At 47.1% G+C, this 14007-nt stretch overlaps 3 protein-coding genes across 32 annotated transcripts in view; 1 reads left to right on the top strand and 2 right to left on the bottom strand.

The window, feature by feature from the left end:
* Window positions 1-6643, top strand: part of Cnot1 (CCR4-NOT transcription complex, subunit 1) — an 89183-nt gene extending 82540 nt beyond the window's left edge. For 4 of the 10 annotated variants that reach the window (NM_001205226.2, NM_001372351.1, NM_178078.3 and 1 more), the window contains exons 45-49: window positions 909-1058; window positions 2109-2289; window positions 3936-4068; window positions 4797-4931; window positions 5089-6643. In NM_001205226.2, the coding sequence (NP_001192155.1) occupies window positions 909-1058; window positions 2109-2289; window positions 3936-4068; window positions 4797-4931; window positions 5089-5167 (678 nt within the window). In that variant the 3' untranslated portion in view covers window positions 5168-6643. The remainder of the gene's footprint in view (window positions 1-908; window positions 1059-2108; window positions 2290-3935; window positions 4069-4796; window positions 4932-5088) is intronic. The other 6 variants (XR_003947260.1, XM_006530870.2, XM_006530871.3 and 3 more) reach the window with 4 other exon arrangements.
* On the bottom strand, window positions 4067-9940 carry Setd6 (SET domain containing 6). 7 transcript variants are annotated; one of them, XM_030243711.1, is made up of 8 exons: window positions 9304-9940; window positions 9080-9221; window positions 8773-8967; window positions 8533-8653; window positions 7473-7653; window positions 7239-7381; window positions 6847-7098; window positions 4067-4294 (listed from the first exon to the last, which is right to left on the bottom strand). In XM_030243711.1, the coding sequence occupies exons 1-8, from the start codon at window positions 9635-9637 to the stop codon at window positions 4136-4138; spliced, it is 1527 nt and encodes a 508-aa protein (XP_030099571.1). In that variant the 5' UTR covers window positions 9638-9940; the 3' UTR covers window positions 4067-4135. The 7 variants fall into 7 exon arrangements, 4 of the variants coding, with proteins under 4 accessions (XP_030099571.1, XP_030099572.1, NP_001030295.1 ...); XM_030243712.1 differs by having other exon boundaries at window positions 9611-9938; NM_001035123.4 differs by lacking the exon at window positions 4067-4294 and having other exon boundaries at window positions 6567-7098; window positions 9304-9661.
* Window positions 9941-10617: 677 nt separating this feature from the next.
* Ndrg4 (N-myc downstream regulated gene 4) overlaps window positions 10618-14007 on the bottom strand; it is a 37983-nt gene continuing 34593 nt past the window's right edge. For 9 of the 15 annotated variants that reach the window (NM_001372426.1, NM_001372429.1, NM_001372430.1 and 6 more), the window contains one exon: window positions 10618-12396. In NM_001372426.1, the coding sequence (NP_001359355.1) occupies window positions 12242-12396 (155 nt within the window). In that variant the 3' untranslated portion in view covers window positions 10618-12241. Of the gene's footprint in view, window positions 12397-13210; window positions 13250-14007 lie in introns of all 15 variants that reach the window. The other 6 variants (NM_001372427.1, NM_001372421.1, NM_001372428.1 and 3 more) reach the window with 1 other exon arrangement.

The following is a 14007-nucleotide window of genomic DNA, read 5'->3' as shown; positions in this document are numbered from 1 at the left end:
GTTCACTGTTTTCTCATATTTTTAACATGGTTTAATTATCAAACCCCAGACTGAATGGTAGGCAGTTGCTGGTCCCACACTGCATAATTGAAGAACAAAGTGATCTTTGTAATGTCTATAGCTCACAAGTTTTCATGTGCATGTGTTGAAATTATTTAAGGAAGACGAACCGCTTAAAAATCATACCACCAAGTAGCCTTTTAACTTTGCTTGTAGCTCTTCTTTTTTAAGGTCCTTTCTTAAACATTTTAAAGCATATATTTGTCTGGGGCTTCTTTCAGTGGCTGGGACTCTTGGTAGTAATCTCCTGTACTGATTTGAAATCTGATCGGCCATGGCGGCGCACGCCTTTAATCCCAGCACTTGGGAGGCAGGGGCAGGCGGATTTCTGAGTTAGAGGCCAGCTTGGTCTACAAAGTGAGTTCCAGGACAGCCAGGGCTACAGAGAGCCCCTGTCTCGAAAAACCAAACCAAACAAACAAATAAGAAATGTAAGGTTGGAAAAAATGGTTAATGGTGCAAATTAGATGGGCACAAAATATTCTTTAATTTCTTTTTTTTAAGAGTTTATTTATTAAATATAAGTACACTGTAGCTGTCTTCAGACATTCCAGAAGAGGGAGTCAGATCTTGTTACGGATGGTTGTGAGCCACCGTGTGGTTGCTGGGATTTGAACTCTGGACCTCTGGAAGAGCAGTCAGTGCCATCTCTTTCAGCCATCTCTCCAACCCCTAATTTCTTTTCAAATAATGAGAAACAGCTAACATTGTGTGACAAGAAAAGGTGGATTTGTAGTAATCACAGTCTATGTGTATGTATAGTTTTAGAACGTCATCATAACACGTCTGTGAAGGGGAAGGGCTTGTTAACATCTGTGATTGATTGTGATTCTTGGGATGTGTGGCAGGTGGACATGTTAAGCGAAATTAACATCGCACCTCGGATCCTCACCAATTTCACTGGAGTGATGCCGCCTCAGTTCAAAAAGGATTTGGATTCTTATCTTAAAACTCGGTCGCCGGTCACTTTCCTGTCTGATCTGCGTAGTAACCTACAGGTCAGTTGATTTGACTTAAGTTCTTTGCTGTGTCTTTTGTAGAGTGCAGTTTGTGTGCACTGTCTATCTATGTCCCATTTTCATATTAGTATTTTTTTAAAAGATTTATTTATTTATTATATATAAGTACACCATAGTTGTCTTCAGACAACCCAGAAGAGATTCAGTTATCATTACAGATGGTTGTGAGCCACCATGTGGTTGCTGGGATTTGAACTCAGGGCCTTCGGAAGAGCAGTCAGTGCTCTTAACCACTGAGCCGTCTCTCCAGCCCTCAGATTAGTATTTTAAAGCTGATGTAGAAACATTGAAGCTGAATGTGGCAGTCCATACCTGTTAGTTTAGCACAGAGGAGACTGGGGCAGACAGGTGACAAGCTTGTGGCCACCTTAGAGCAAGACCTCATCCCTGGACATCCATCCCCAGATTTAAGTATTGTTGTAATTGTTCATTGGGTTAGCTTACCTGAGTCACACACTGTACTAATAGTTCGTCCTTGACCCAGTTATAGATGAGACCACTATGGAAAAAAACATTACTTTCCTGCAAGACCTGACAGCATTTCTAGAGTGATTATAGTTAAATTTCCTTTATGGAGTGACTTGAAGTGGAATTGGCTCTGCAGAGTTAGCATAGAATGCAACAACTTCTTTCTCTAAATTATATATGGTTGAGGTTGTGCTTGAAATTTATTTTATAGCTGTATCATGAGCAAAAGTATTTGGTTTTCCAAAGGAACACGTCTTCTAGTAGAATCACTCTGAGGGCAGCTGCACATTTGTACAGCTCACAATCTTGAACAAGTTTCTTATATGTAAATATCAACAGCTACCTATCCCTTTCAGAGAAAGGAGGCTTGAGAAACAGCAGTGCTGCCCAGCACAGTGGTGCTCACCTTTCTTCAACCCCAGCATGGGGAGCACAGGCCTAGCCATCTCTGCGTTTGAATCTAGCCAGAGCTGCACTGTGAGATCCCGTCTCTGGAAAAAATAATGAAATATTAAGTGTTATTCATAGTTCTATGGTAACGTTTTCTCTTTGCCCATTTAGGTATCTAATGAGCCCGGGAATCGCTACAACCTCCAGCTTATCAATGCATTGGTGCTCTACGTAGGGACTCAGGCTATCGCACACATCCACAACAAGGGCAGCACGCCCTCAATGAGCACCATCACCCACTCAGCACACATGGACATCTTCCAGAACCTGGCTGTGGACCTAGACACTGAGGGTGAGTGCAGCAGCTGGCCATTGGCATCATCAGAGACTCTGTACTTTGCCACAGATATAATCGAAAGAATCTAGAAATTTCCTTTAAGCTACAATAAGGAATGCTTAAGAAAATGGCCCCAAATCTTATCCTGTGAGTAAAGATGGTATGCCAGAGTGCAATAAGTGGGAAATAAGTATGTTCTTTTTGATAGCCTACATCTGAAGGTCGGACTACATTGCTTCATACATAAGTTTGTCTTTACCAACAATTACTAGGGTCTGCTTGACAGGGAACAGAACACATTAGTGAGTGTAAGAAGATAATGGGCCAGAGCTTGCTGTTCCTCTGTAGGAAATGTACAGGGCACGTCGCTGTGGTGTCTCCTGCGCTGTTTGTTTCAGTGGTCAAGATTCAGAATCCCCAGCTTAGTGCTAAAGAAGCTCTGCTCGTTGTTTTGTTTGCTTGTTTTTCTCTTAGAAATTCATGACCTCATTTTTATTGTTACTCCATGCATATATGTGCATGTATATACACACATTTTGGGGGTGGGGGGCTAACCTTTTCTGTTTTATCAGCCACATGTGTAGTTTTGTCTGCAGGAGGTGGGGGTGGTTTTGAAGATTGAGCAGCTCATGCTTCAGTCCAGATCCACTACTTATGTTCACAGTTTTTATGCTCCTGCCAGAAGTCTTAGCGTTTGCTTTGAACTTGGTCTTCAGGGCATCCCTCGCTGCTTTGGCACTGATCTAGGACTACCAGATGTAGCTGAATCCAGTCTGTTGCTAGTATGCCACCATGATGTTAGGAGTGGGGCATGTCAGGAGGAACTGCTAGATCACTTGAGACTACTAATATATTTTACAGTATAAGCTGCTCAGGCTGTATAATTGTTACCTGTGCATATGTTTCAGGGCTGGCCATTTGGTATTGGATAGCCAGTTGCTGTTCTCATCTTTGAGAAGACAAGACTGTTTTTTTCTACTCTGAGCATTTCTTGGTTGCCTGTAGTTTTTTGTGTAGAATTGAGGCCTCATGTTACGTCCTTTAGACAAGTGTTTAAGAGTCTTTGTGATCAATGGTACAAACAAGATAATCAAATACAGATAAGAGATCTATTGCCACCTGAGCATGGTGGGAGATTCTGGATTTGAAACTTTCTCTCCAATTATTCTACCAAAGTACTTTTCAGAGTATAAGGATCATTAGGGGCAAGAGTCTTATAAGGGCTTTGAGGTTAGGACTGTTTTTGTCAGAGGAAGACATTGCCTTCATTATGTTTATTTCATGTGTACAATTTTTCAAGTACTACATGAAATAAAATGTTTTAAGTAGTTGGATGTTGAGACAATGCAGATTAGCTTTCCATTGTTGTGTAGGATCAAGATTTTCAGTAAAAATTTTTTTAAAGAATGTAAGGTATTTTGCTGATTCATAATATGGATTGCAAATAACGCCTACAGAAGCAAAAAAAAAGTTCATATCCAGAAAACCAATAGTAAATCGCAAAATTAGAATAATACTCAGTTTGCCCAAGGCCCACCATGCTAGATTATGTCTGACTGATGGTATCAGTCCCCCTAAGAAACCAAAGCCTAAGGAAACTCATTTGTCTCTCATACTGGCCTTTCAGAGCAAATCCTAAATCTAGTTTCCCTAATTTCTAGGCCGATATCTCTTCTTAAATGCAATTGCGAACCAGCTACGGTACCCAAACAGCCACACTCACTACTTCAGCTGCACAATGTTGTACCTTTTTGCTGAGGCGAACACTGAGGCAATCCAGGAACAGATCACAAGGTGAGAGATGTACTGTCATGATGCCTTAAAGGGGCTCTTTTCTCCTGTATTCTGACTGTCCTGAAATTCACTCCGTAGACCAGGCTGGTTCAAACTTGGGGATCCAACTGTTTCTGCCTCCTGAGTGCTGGGATGGATGGTGTGCACCACCACTGACTGCTTCCGCTGTATTCTGAATGAGTTCTGTGCATTCCCAGTTTCGCTGTGTTATTATGCTGAGCCATGTCTAAGGAATTACAAAACAAGTTGATAATGGACAGTGGTTTGCTTTGAAATGCTGGGTACTAGTTTACAATAAAAGCAACATTAGTTTCTTGGTGGTAGCTGTGGCAGTAATGTTTTTTATCCAGAATCTTGTTGACATTTTTGTGTACTTCATGTTTTTAAGGTTTTAAAGGGAAACAGTAGGGTCATACTGTTTGTTTAAACTGTATAGGATTGGATATTAGTGCACAATATAGTGGGGTGTACATACAGACTTGTACTTTACCTCTTCGCCCAACTAAATACTTGTGCCAGTTTCAGCAGCAAAGGCCTTAATCTTTGCCACCAGGAAACAAAAAAGTTTAAGAACAAAGATTTGGTACTAGCCAGCACTTGTCATGTAGGAAAAATTTCACCTATTTTCATATGCTAAATTCTGAGTGCATTCAGGGAAAGGGGCAATGAAGGCATAGTTGTGAATTTGTTTTTAATGTATTAACTAACTCTTCTATACCCCTTTTTAGGGTTCTCTTGGAACGGTTGATTGTAAATAGGCCACATCCTTGGGGTCTTCTTATCACCTTCATTGAGCTGATTAAAAACCCAGCATTTAAGTTCTGGAACCATGAATTTGTACACTGTGCCCCAGAGATTGAAAAGTGAGTTAAAATGTTAATTACCAAGCAGGGAGACAGAAAAGAATGTGTCTAATTTGGGTCTGTGAGTTAAAAGGGCAGTTATAGCTAATTCAGATTAAGAGATCTTTAGGCTTAAAGTTTGTTGTGAAGTTAATTGGTGCTTGTCTCCACTTCTTAGGTTATTTCAGTCTGTTGCACAGTGCTGCATGGGACAGAAGCAGGCTCAGCAAGTGATGGAGGGGACCGGTGCCAGTTAGATGAACTGTGTATATCCCTTGCAGATGCATCAGCCTTGGTCCGCTGAACCAAGTTCATAAACTGAAGATTCCTCCTGACTTTCCTAGCCCTTTGGTTCTCAGGGGTCTGCCCCACCAACTGCTGGGGTTGATCTCCTGTCTATGTGGGCAAGTTCCAAAGTTTAAATGCATTTTTTTTTTGACTCTTGGCCAAAATTTAGAAGATGCTGTGAATATCATTTTGAACTTGTGTAAATATATGAAAGAGAAAACTTTTGTCTGAAACTTCTTGGGTTTGTGTAAAGTGTGTACGTATGTAAACTACCTTGTAACAGGCAGTTGATGGCATGCTCTTGTCTCAAGCATAGCAGCATGTCTTCCGACATCCATGACATTCCAAAGATTAGCAAATACTGAATTCATGCAATTTTTTTTTAAAACGTAGCTAAGGAAGCTTACAAAGCCACATAAGTTATAAGTGTAGACTAGATAGACCAGGGGGTTCTGCTTGCCTCTGGAAAGGTAGTTGACCTGCTTTGGTGGTCCTAAGGGAGAACATACCCAAAGAGGAACATCTCTGGCCTGCGATTCTGCTTCACCTTGTTTAGGCTGTACAGCCTAGTTAAACAACAAAAGTCAAAAAGACTACTACAGCTGCTGCTTTTTATAAGGATCAGGATCGTAAATGTTCCGTGAACAGCTAGGCCCGTGTTATATTTTGTAGCCTTTGTAGTTTCTGGGCCTTAATCAGCTTTCATGTATGTGTGAAGACGGTAAACATTAAAGTCATGACATGCATATGAGTCCACTGTGCCTTTCTCAGTAGCAGCAGCAGCCAGTGCTGGTTGTAAACGTGGACAACCCAGCCAACTGGGAAATGTCACTTTAAAAAAAAAGATGTATTGATTTTATATATGTGAGTACACTGATGCTGTCTTCAGACGCACCAGAAGAGGGCATCAGCTCCCACTACAGATGGTTGTGAGCCACCATGTGGTTTCTGGGAATTGAACTCAGGACCTCTGGAAGAGCAGTCAGTGCTCTTTACCACTGAGCCATCTCTCCAGCCCAATAGTCACTTCTTAATGACCAGATTTTCCTGTTACTACTTGATTCTTTGGGAGTCCTGCTATTGCATAGTCCAGGCTAGCATCCCTTGCCTCACTGGGACATTACAACCATCCCCAGTAAGGACATTTTGTGTACCATTTCTGTGTCGACTGGAGGAAGCTGTTAGAGCAAGAAAATCTGTGTGGTTAAACTATATTTAAAAACTTGTGTGGGGGTTTTGTCTTGGTATGAGTATTTGGAAGAATTCCACTTCTAATTAATTTGTCCTTGAGAGGTGAGTTGTGATAAGACTGATGGTCCAGTAAGATGTCATACTTCACGGGAATGTGCTAAAGAAAGTTTGAACTTCTCAAAGTTGAACTCAGCCCATGTTTATTAAGTTCTAAAAAAATCTGATGGCATTAGTAAAAATAGCATGCTCCTAAATCTGCTGACATCAATCCAAACGTGCCGACATGTAAGTTTACTTTTTAGCTATTTTTCCTTTGATTCTAACTGCCAAATAGCAAAAGTCCCAAATTTCCCTCCTCTCCAAGCAACAGAACATGACCTTAAAAGGTTCTCAGGAAGCCTGCTTAATTTGTGAGTTCCAACACCCGATGTAAGATCATCTTCTGACCATAGCGGACCTGTAAGGCTTGTTGTTCGCGCCAGCTCAGCGTGGCATAGGCCTCCTTATTACTGAGTAAGTCCTGGTCTGTTTTTAAGTCTGTGGTGTAGGTCTGTAGGGTCAACAGAACACTGTTTCGAAGAAGCCGTTTCCATGATTCTTGGAGCTTGGGGATATCTGTGATTGCCAAACTGTCGTCTTCTGTCTCCTCCTCTCCCCATCCAGCCCGCTCTTTATAGTCTCTGAACTCCTCAGCAGGCATGCACAGTACCTACAAGAAATATGGGCCCTTTAGTTGCAATGTGCTACTGTGAGTTTCAAGACAACCATACCACTGTAGAAAGTTAGGTCCCTCCCCTTTCTTTGGTTTTATTCTAAATACCAGCAACCCATACCCTGTCAGTCCTGTACCTTCAGTGTGGTGGCTAGCTCCTCTTCAGTCAGCACCTCCTCACAACCTATCACAAAGGCTCCCTCTTCCCCTACCATCTCCTGTTTGCACAGGAAATCCCAGCGTTCACACACGAGCAGCTTTTCAGTTTCATCCTTTGTTCCTATAAAGTAATGGACGGAGAGAGCCGACATCAACCCCAGCAAGACAAGTGCAGTCAAGAGGTATACAGAACCTGGGATGGGCAGACGCACCCTGCAGTGCAGCATCTCGGACTGTCACCATCTGAATGTCAGCCGTGTCGTCTGTGTTGTTAGGATAGGGCTCAGCAAAACCATACATATGAATCAGTTGCCAGTTAGCCATTTGCCCATATGTGTTGAAGATTTCATGACCTTCAAGAATGGGCTGAGTAGCCACCATCCGGAGATAATCCTGGGTTAAAAGGATAAAGCTGGGACCACACCATAGCCCCCACCAGACCACTTCTCTCTTGGAAGAGCCTACTGAATGTGCGCTGAGGACACAGACCATTTGTCTACTGTTCAGTCCTGTATACTGAGGGGGTGAAACCAACTTTAGAGGTCAATTTAGTATATTAGGTGTATCTGCCTAGTTACCTACACAAGCTTTAAGAAAACCAAGCCTAGGCCTGGTGATAAACACTCAGTGCTCAGGAGACAAAACTCTTGAGTCTTGGGCTAGCTATATATATATATATATATATATATATACACATACACATACATACATACATACATACATACATACATACACACACATACATACACACCTGTCTCAAAAACAGAACAAGTTAATCCTCATGTCAAAATAGCAACGGAGGTAAAGAATAAGTGAAAGTCACATCTGCTTACACTGGAGAGCAAAGTTTGACATGTATAGACGAAAACTGGAAGCTATGGGCCTGGAACCTTGGATCCTGCCTCAGCCTCCTAAGATTACAGGTGTTAAGACGCTGCCAATATTTACATTACATAGACGTCTGTCTGCTCAAGTTTTCCTACAGAATCAACACTAAAGTGGGGCCTTTCTTACTATGCCTCTGGCCCATAAACATCCCACCTCCTAATAGCACTGAACTGCTGTTAATGCTCTCCACAGGGCCTGAGGTGACTTGGCAGAGCAGGCAGCTATTCTGGTGGACTTAGGGTGTGTCCACACCATCTCAGTTGATATCAAAAGTACACCGGAGAGTAGCTAGTCTCACCGCATTTTCACGATTAGTAGGAAACTGGAGCCCAGTGATTTGATTTGTAATGCACACCACCTGACCAGGGATAGGGGTCCACTCACTGCCGAGTACTCTAGATTGGCATTATGATTGGCTATGTGGTTTAGTATGTCTGCAGCAGGCACCATCAAGGGTGAGTTGGGCTCCTTTTCATCATCATCTTCCTCCAGCGGTTCTTGAAAGCTGCCGCAGAGAGAACTCAGCTAAGGCCCAGTCTCGGGTGAGGGACCTGGAGTTCACTGTTCTTTCCCACCTTCCCTCTCAAAGATGAGGGTCTGCTCCTCTAGGCTTTAATCACTGACCTATAAGCCATCACGAGGGCCACGAGCTGCTGATAGAGTTCCAGGGAGCGAACAGAGGGGCTGAAGAGATCCGAGTGAGCCTCCATGAAGGGCAGGACGATGGAATAGTATTCGCTACGGATGTTCACCAAATCCTTCTCCACGGCTTCGGGGACACCTGTACCCTTTAGGAGTCGCAACCGCTCTTCCTCCGGCCTGCAAGGACAGCCCACCCGGAGCCCTTCGCAGCCTTCTCATGCAGCAGGTGCCCAGTCCCAGAGCAAAGAAACTGCAACAGGTTCTTCCCGGCCCTTCCCTCGGCTCTCACCAAAACATGGGATGCTCCAAACGCCCCAGCTCTGGCCAGAGCGCGAAGTAAGGGCTCCAGGGTGATGCTGGGGCCTGGAGCTCGTGGAGCAGCGCCAGCAGCAGCGGCACCCACCCAGACAGGCTCTGCAGCGCGCCTCGCTCTAGGGAAGACACCAGGTGAACGTCCAAGCGCCACTCCCTTGCCAGCCTCCGAGCTGGTCCCCCTGCCCCTTCCTTACCCACCTCGCTCCAGCAGGCCGCTGATGGAACAGGTGTGGGGGGACAGAAGCGCGGACCGCGGCACTGCGAAAAGGAGCTCCCCGGCCCGCACGCTCTCCCGCGCCACCATGCCATAGCCGGCCACCGTGCCCTGCCGGCTCACCGTCACCTTAGGACTCAGCTCCAGCCCCACTCGCCTGCACCAGCGCAGGAAGCCGGCCACCGCGTCGCCCTCGGGCTCGCCGCCGCTGGACCCCGCAGGGAGCGGCAGGGGCGCGCGGGCAGCTCTCGGGGAGGGACAGGGCGCGACGAGGGGCGACCCGCCACTTACCCGCGCGCGCTTGGCGGGGGCCGCCATGCTGCGAGCAGCCGGGTCCTCACTGCGCTTCCGGGGCGGAGCTGGGCGTTTCTACTAAACCGCTCCGGTTTAGGAATCGCGCGTGCGCGTGCGCACCGGCCTCCACCCTAGTTCTGGCCGTGTCCCGGAGAGCGGCGTGCAGGGACAAAACAGTTTCTTCCTCTGTGGAGGCTGGGCTAGTATGCCGTAGTGACCGACTGATGGTTAGTGATTAACCATCATTTCACTGACTGATTGATTAGTCCGTTTACACCTGGGTTTGAAGTGGCCTTAAGGGTTTCCACATTACACACACACATACGCACGAGACAGACAGACAGACGAGAGACAGAGACAGAGAGGAGAGAGAAGAGAAAAGAGAGAGAAGAGAGAGACAGAGAGAGAAGACAGAGAGAGACAGAGAGAGACGCTGGAAGTAATATAAGGTGAATGAATGATAGCACAAACGGTAACATGGAGAATTCAGTAGTTTAGTTTCAGTACCTGGAAGGTTGAGGGGGGTTTGTGGTTTACTGGGAGTTTCTGGCAAGCCAGACAACAGAGTGACACCATGTCCCAAAACAACTAAAACCAAGCAAATAGTGTTGTGCCCTTGCTTTGAAGCGGTCTTTCTTGCTGGCTAAACTTTCTGCTCAGCTGTGAAATAGAGTTAGTATCAGGACTGGTAAAATTATATCTCAGTCAGAGTATATAGCCGCTTGGTAGAACCTTGACCATCATGTATAAACACCCTGGTTCAATCTCTTATCACCCTAAGAGGAAAAAAAAAATTAAGCAGGGTGGCCTACATAATTCTAACACCCATGACGCTGAAGTAGGATTGCTGAGTATTCAAGACCAGCCTGGGCTACAGAAAGATTGCTCAACCCTCCCCCAACCAAATGTGTCTAACAGGCACTATCCTCCAACTATCAGCGCCCTGGGGCAGCCAGGCAGCCTAAACAGTTGAGCCTTCCCTGTGATAGGAAACACGACACACGTAGACTTAATTTCTTTATTAGTTTTTCTGCACAGTTAACTTTCTATATCAAGGATTTTTGTTTTGCATTTTGTAATCTCAAAGTCTCTTTATCAGCCACCAAACAGAATACACAAAATTAGGCTCTTAACTTTGTACAGAGAGGAAAATAATGAACTCCATTAAAAGTTCATCTTGACCAAAGAGAAGACAACTACCAATGGGAAACCACATACAGGAAGGAGGACCTGATATACATACATATATATATATATATAATGTATAGGTATTTATAGATATCTTAAGAACACAGCAAAAAGATGTCCAATACTTGGAGTGCTATCTACAGTAAGGGATTAGTTCTACCACCTCTAAACAGTCACATTCAGTATTCACGGAAGCACGTGAGTGAACTGAACCGGGGATAGGAAACACTCCACTGGACTCCAGAGCAGTCTAGAAATGGCTTACAGTTACAGAAAGGGGCGGCATGTGCCACAGATAAATGGATGTGGGTGTCCTCTTGCCTCAGAACACCCATACAATACCACATACATCATCCCCACTCCCCATATACACACTTAGTGCTTTCTCTCCTCTCTGGGGATGAGAGCAGATGAAACCAATGGCCAGGCTGTGAGCGCCTACTTGGTGAGATGGCGGGCATAGTTGTGGGCTGTAGGAGGCATGGAACCTTTGTTTGAGGATGGCCCATTTCCCACCCAAGGGCCAGGCAATCTCCAGCCCCTCCAGCAAGCAGAGGTCATTGTATCTTCCCATCTGTGTCTTTCTAACAAGCTCACTTCTCAAGTATTGTCTGTGACACACTGGCCCAAGTTGACCAGGGCACTGTGACAAATACTTGGTGAAATCTGGGACAAGAGGGACCTACAGTACCTGCCAGCTTCCAAAGGGATGGGTAATCATGAAGTTCTCAGGGGCTACACACAGCATACACAGCAATCAACATTTTAACCTCTGCCAACAGGGACAAGAGACCAGGTGACCTTTGCCTCAGGGTGGGACAAGGCCCTGTGGTGGCAGGGTATGGGGGTTCCTGCCCCCATGTCAGGGTTCTCCATATTCTTCAGCCTGGCTGGCCTTACACCACCTGTCCTGCCCAGAGAGCACCAGGAAAATGGCTGTCTGTCTAGAGCGCCCTCTTGTGGCTACCATCCTCATGACTGTCACTTCTACTATTAGAATAGGTGTGCTTGATGCAAGGGTTACAGGAAAGGGACACTCTTAAGGTCCAAGGCTGCCCACTGGTCTGACTCCCACTCACATCAGAGCTTTAGCTCACTACCCACCATCTTCAAACCTCACATCTGCCAGATCCAGGGGCTGGGCTGGGCTTTCTTCAGTACTGTATCTAACTATCCTGGCCACGCCCCAGCTGGGCAGAGGGGAGGGGCCACACTGAGTGAGACAGGAGTGTGTAAGGCGAGCCCCTCACACCATCTAAGACTGTTGTGCTGTGCTGTCCCAAGGTGGATCCCCTCATTTCTTTTTAAATAAAAGAGAAGTAACCCCATTTCCTCCCCTTCACTCTCACAAAAATAAAACTAAAGGGAAGATGAGCCGGTGCAGAGATGGCAGTGGGACCTGGGGGCAGGTAAGCGGGCATCATGGGCAGGACGAGGGCTTCAGCAGGACACCTCCATGGTGTGGTTGACCTGGCCCATCCCCTCACTGCTGTCTGAGTGGGCGCAGGGCTGAGGGCGGCTGCCGTCCACGGAACTGGCGCTGGTGAGGGACGCGGTACGTGAGCGTGCGAGGCGGGTCATGCTGGCTGAGGGCACTATGGACAAGAACAGAGGGTCCTGAGGACAGGCAAGGTGGGTACCGGCCGGTGGGAAAAAAAAAACAACACAAGCAAAGCGGCCAGTGACACCCAGTCTTGCCACACGCAGAGGATTCTGGCACTGGCTATACCAGGCCAAGGCATGCAGGACCAGTCAGCAACGGTGAGCAGGCCAGGCTAATGGGCTACAGCCAGCAGGTGCCTAGGTCCCAGCAGCTACCCAGAGCTATGTATGGTCAGAGCAGGGCAGGTGCTTATAGGCACCCTGACCTGGGATAGAGAGACGCTCTGTGGCCAACTAGACCTGCATCCAAAAAGTGACAGGGGTGGGGTAGCGTGGGTGGAGGGGGGGCAGGATTGCTTCTGTGAAGGCAATCAGCCACAGACTGCCTGAATCTTGCTTCTACTACTGTAGGTAAGGCCAGTCCACCTAGAGGCTGGGCAGGGGGCAGACAATGTCTGCAAGGCAAACCTAGCACTGTTGTGTTTGCAGGCTCTGCTTCTAACTCCCAAAGCTCTGGAAGCCCCACAGCCCACGGCAACCTAGAAACAAGACGGCTGCTCTGAGACCAGCCAGTGTGTCAGGTCCCACACGGGACGGAGCCCTCAGCAGACCAGGGTCTGTGGAAGAGCAGGGATCCTCCGGGGCTTTGAGCTGAGCATAACACAAGAAGGTTCCACACCACAGCAAGACATAGTGCAGCTGCAGCACTGCAGAGGAGCGGGGCGGGTTAGGGCGGGGCAGGGAGGGGCGGGGTGTCCATGCATCAGCAGACAGGCCATGGGCTATAGGCCATAGGCCATGGACTACCTGCTCCTCCACTCAGCCTTCGGTCCTTCAAGTGTGCAACTGAGAGAGAAGACAGCCAGAGAGGGCAAGGGTGGGGGAGACACAGAACACGGTGAAGAGTGGACCAGGCCCAGGGCACCGAGATGGGCCGAGATGGGACAGACAGACCAGAGAGGGCTAGCCTGGGGAAGCCCGCTGCTGCAACCCATCCAAACAGCAGCAAGGAAGCTGTCTGGGAATTCTCACTCTCCCTCTTCTGCAGCCCAGGCTGTGTGGCTCAGGCCCACGGAGGCCACGTCCTAGGCTAGTGCCCTTACCCCTCACTCTTCCAGACTGAGGAGGCCTGCACAACCTCCCAAAGCCCCTCTGACTCCTGGGATGCCTGGCGTAGTTCCCTTGAAGCCCAAGGACAAGGACACAACCGTTTCCTGGCTTCACAGATGTCTACCAAGCTCCAAGAGCTCATGGGGCCTAGCATGGCGTTCTGGTTGGTCCTCCCTGCCTACGTGTACCTCTCTTTGCTCTACCTCTCCCTGAAAGGCTGGCAGGGTGGAAGGATATCCTAGTTGCTGTCCTGAGGAGGTGCAAGCCCCAGAGGCTAAAGTATTTAGTAGGGGGTGGGAGGGCACCAAAGTGAGGGAGAGCAGTTTGCATCCTGGGAGTTGTATGTTGGAAAGAGGGAAACCGGAGGTCCAGGAGGCATACAGGAGCCATTGGAATCGTGGGGGAGGGGGGTGGGGTGCATAGGCTGAGTCTCATCACTGTTACCTGGGGGATGTTCCAGGAAGGATGGGGACCGAAAGCTGGTTTAGTCCTTG

This window comes from Mus musculus, chromosome 8 (genome assembly GCF_000001635.26).
Source record: "Mus musculus strain C57BL/6J chromosome 8, GRCm38.p6 C57BL/6J".
Classification (NCBI taxonomy): Eukaryota; Metazoa; Chordata; class Mammalia; order Rodentia; family Muridae; genus Mus; species Mus musculus.
This window is presented reverse-complemented; position numbering and strand designations above follow the sequence as displayed.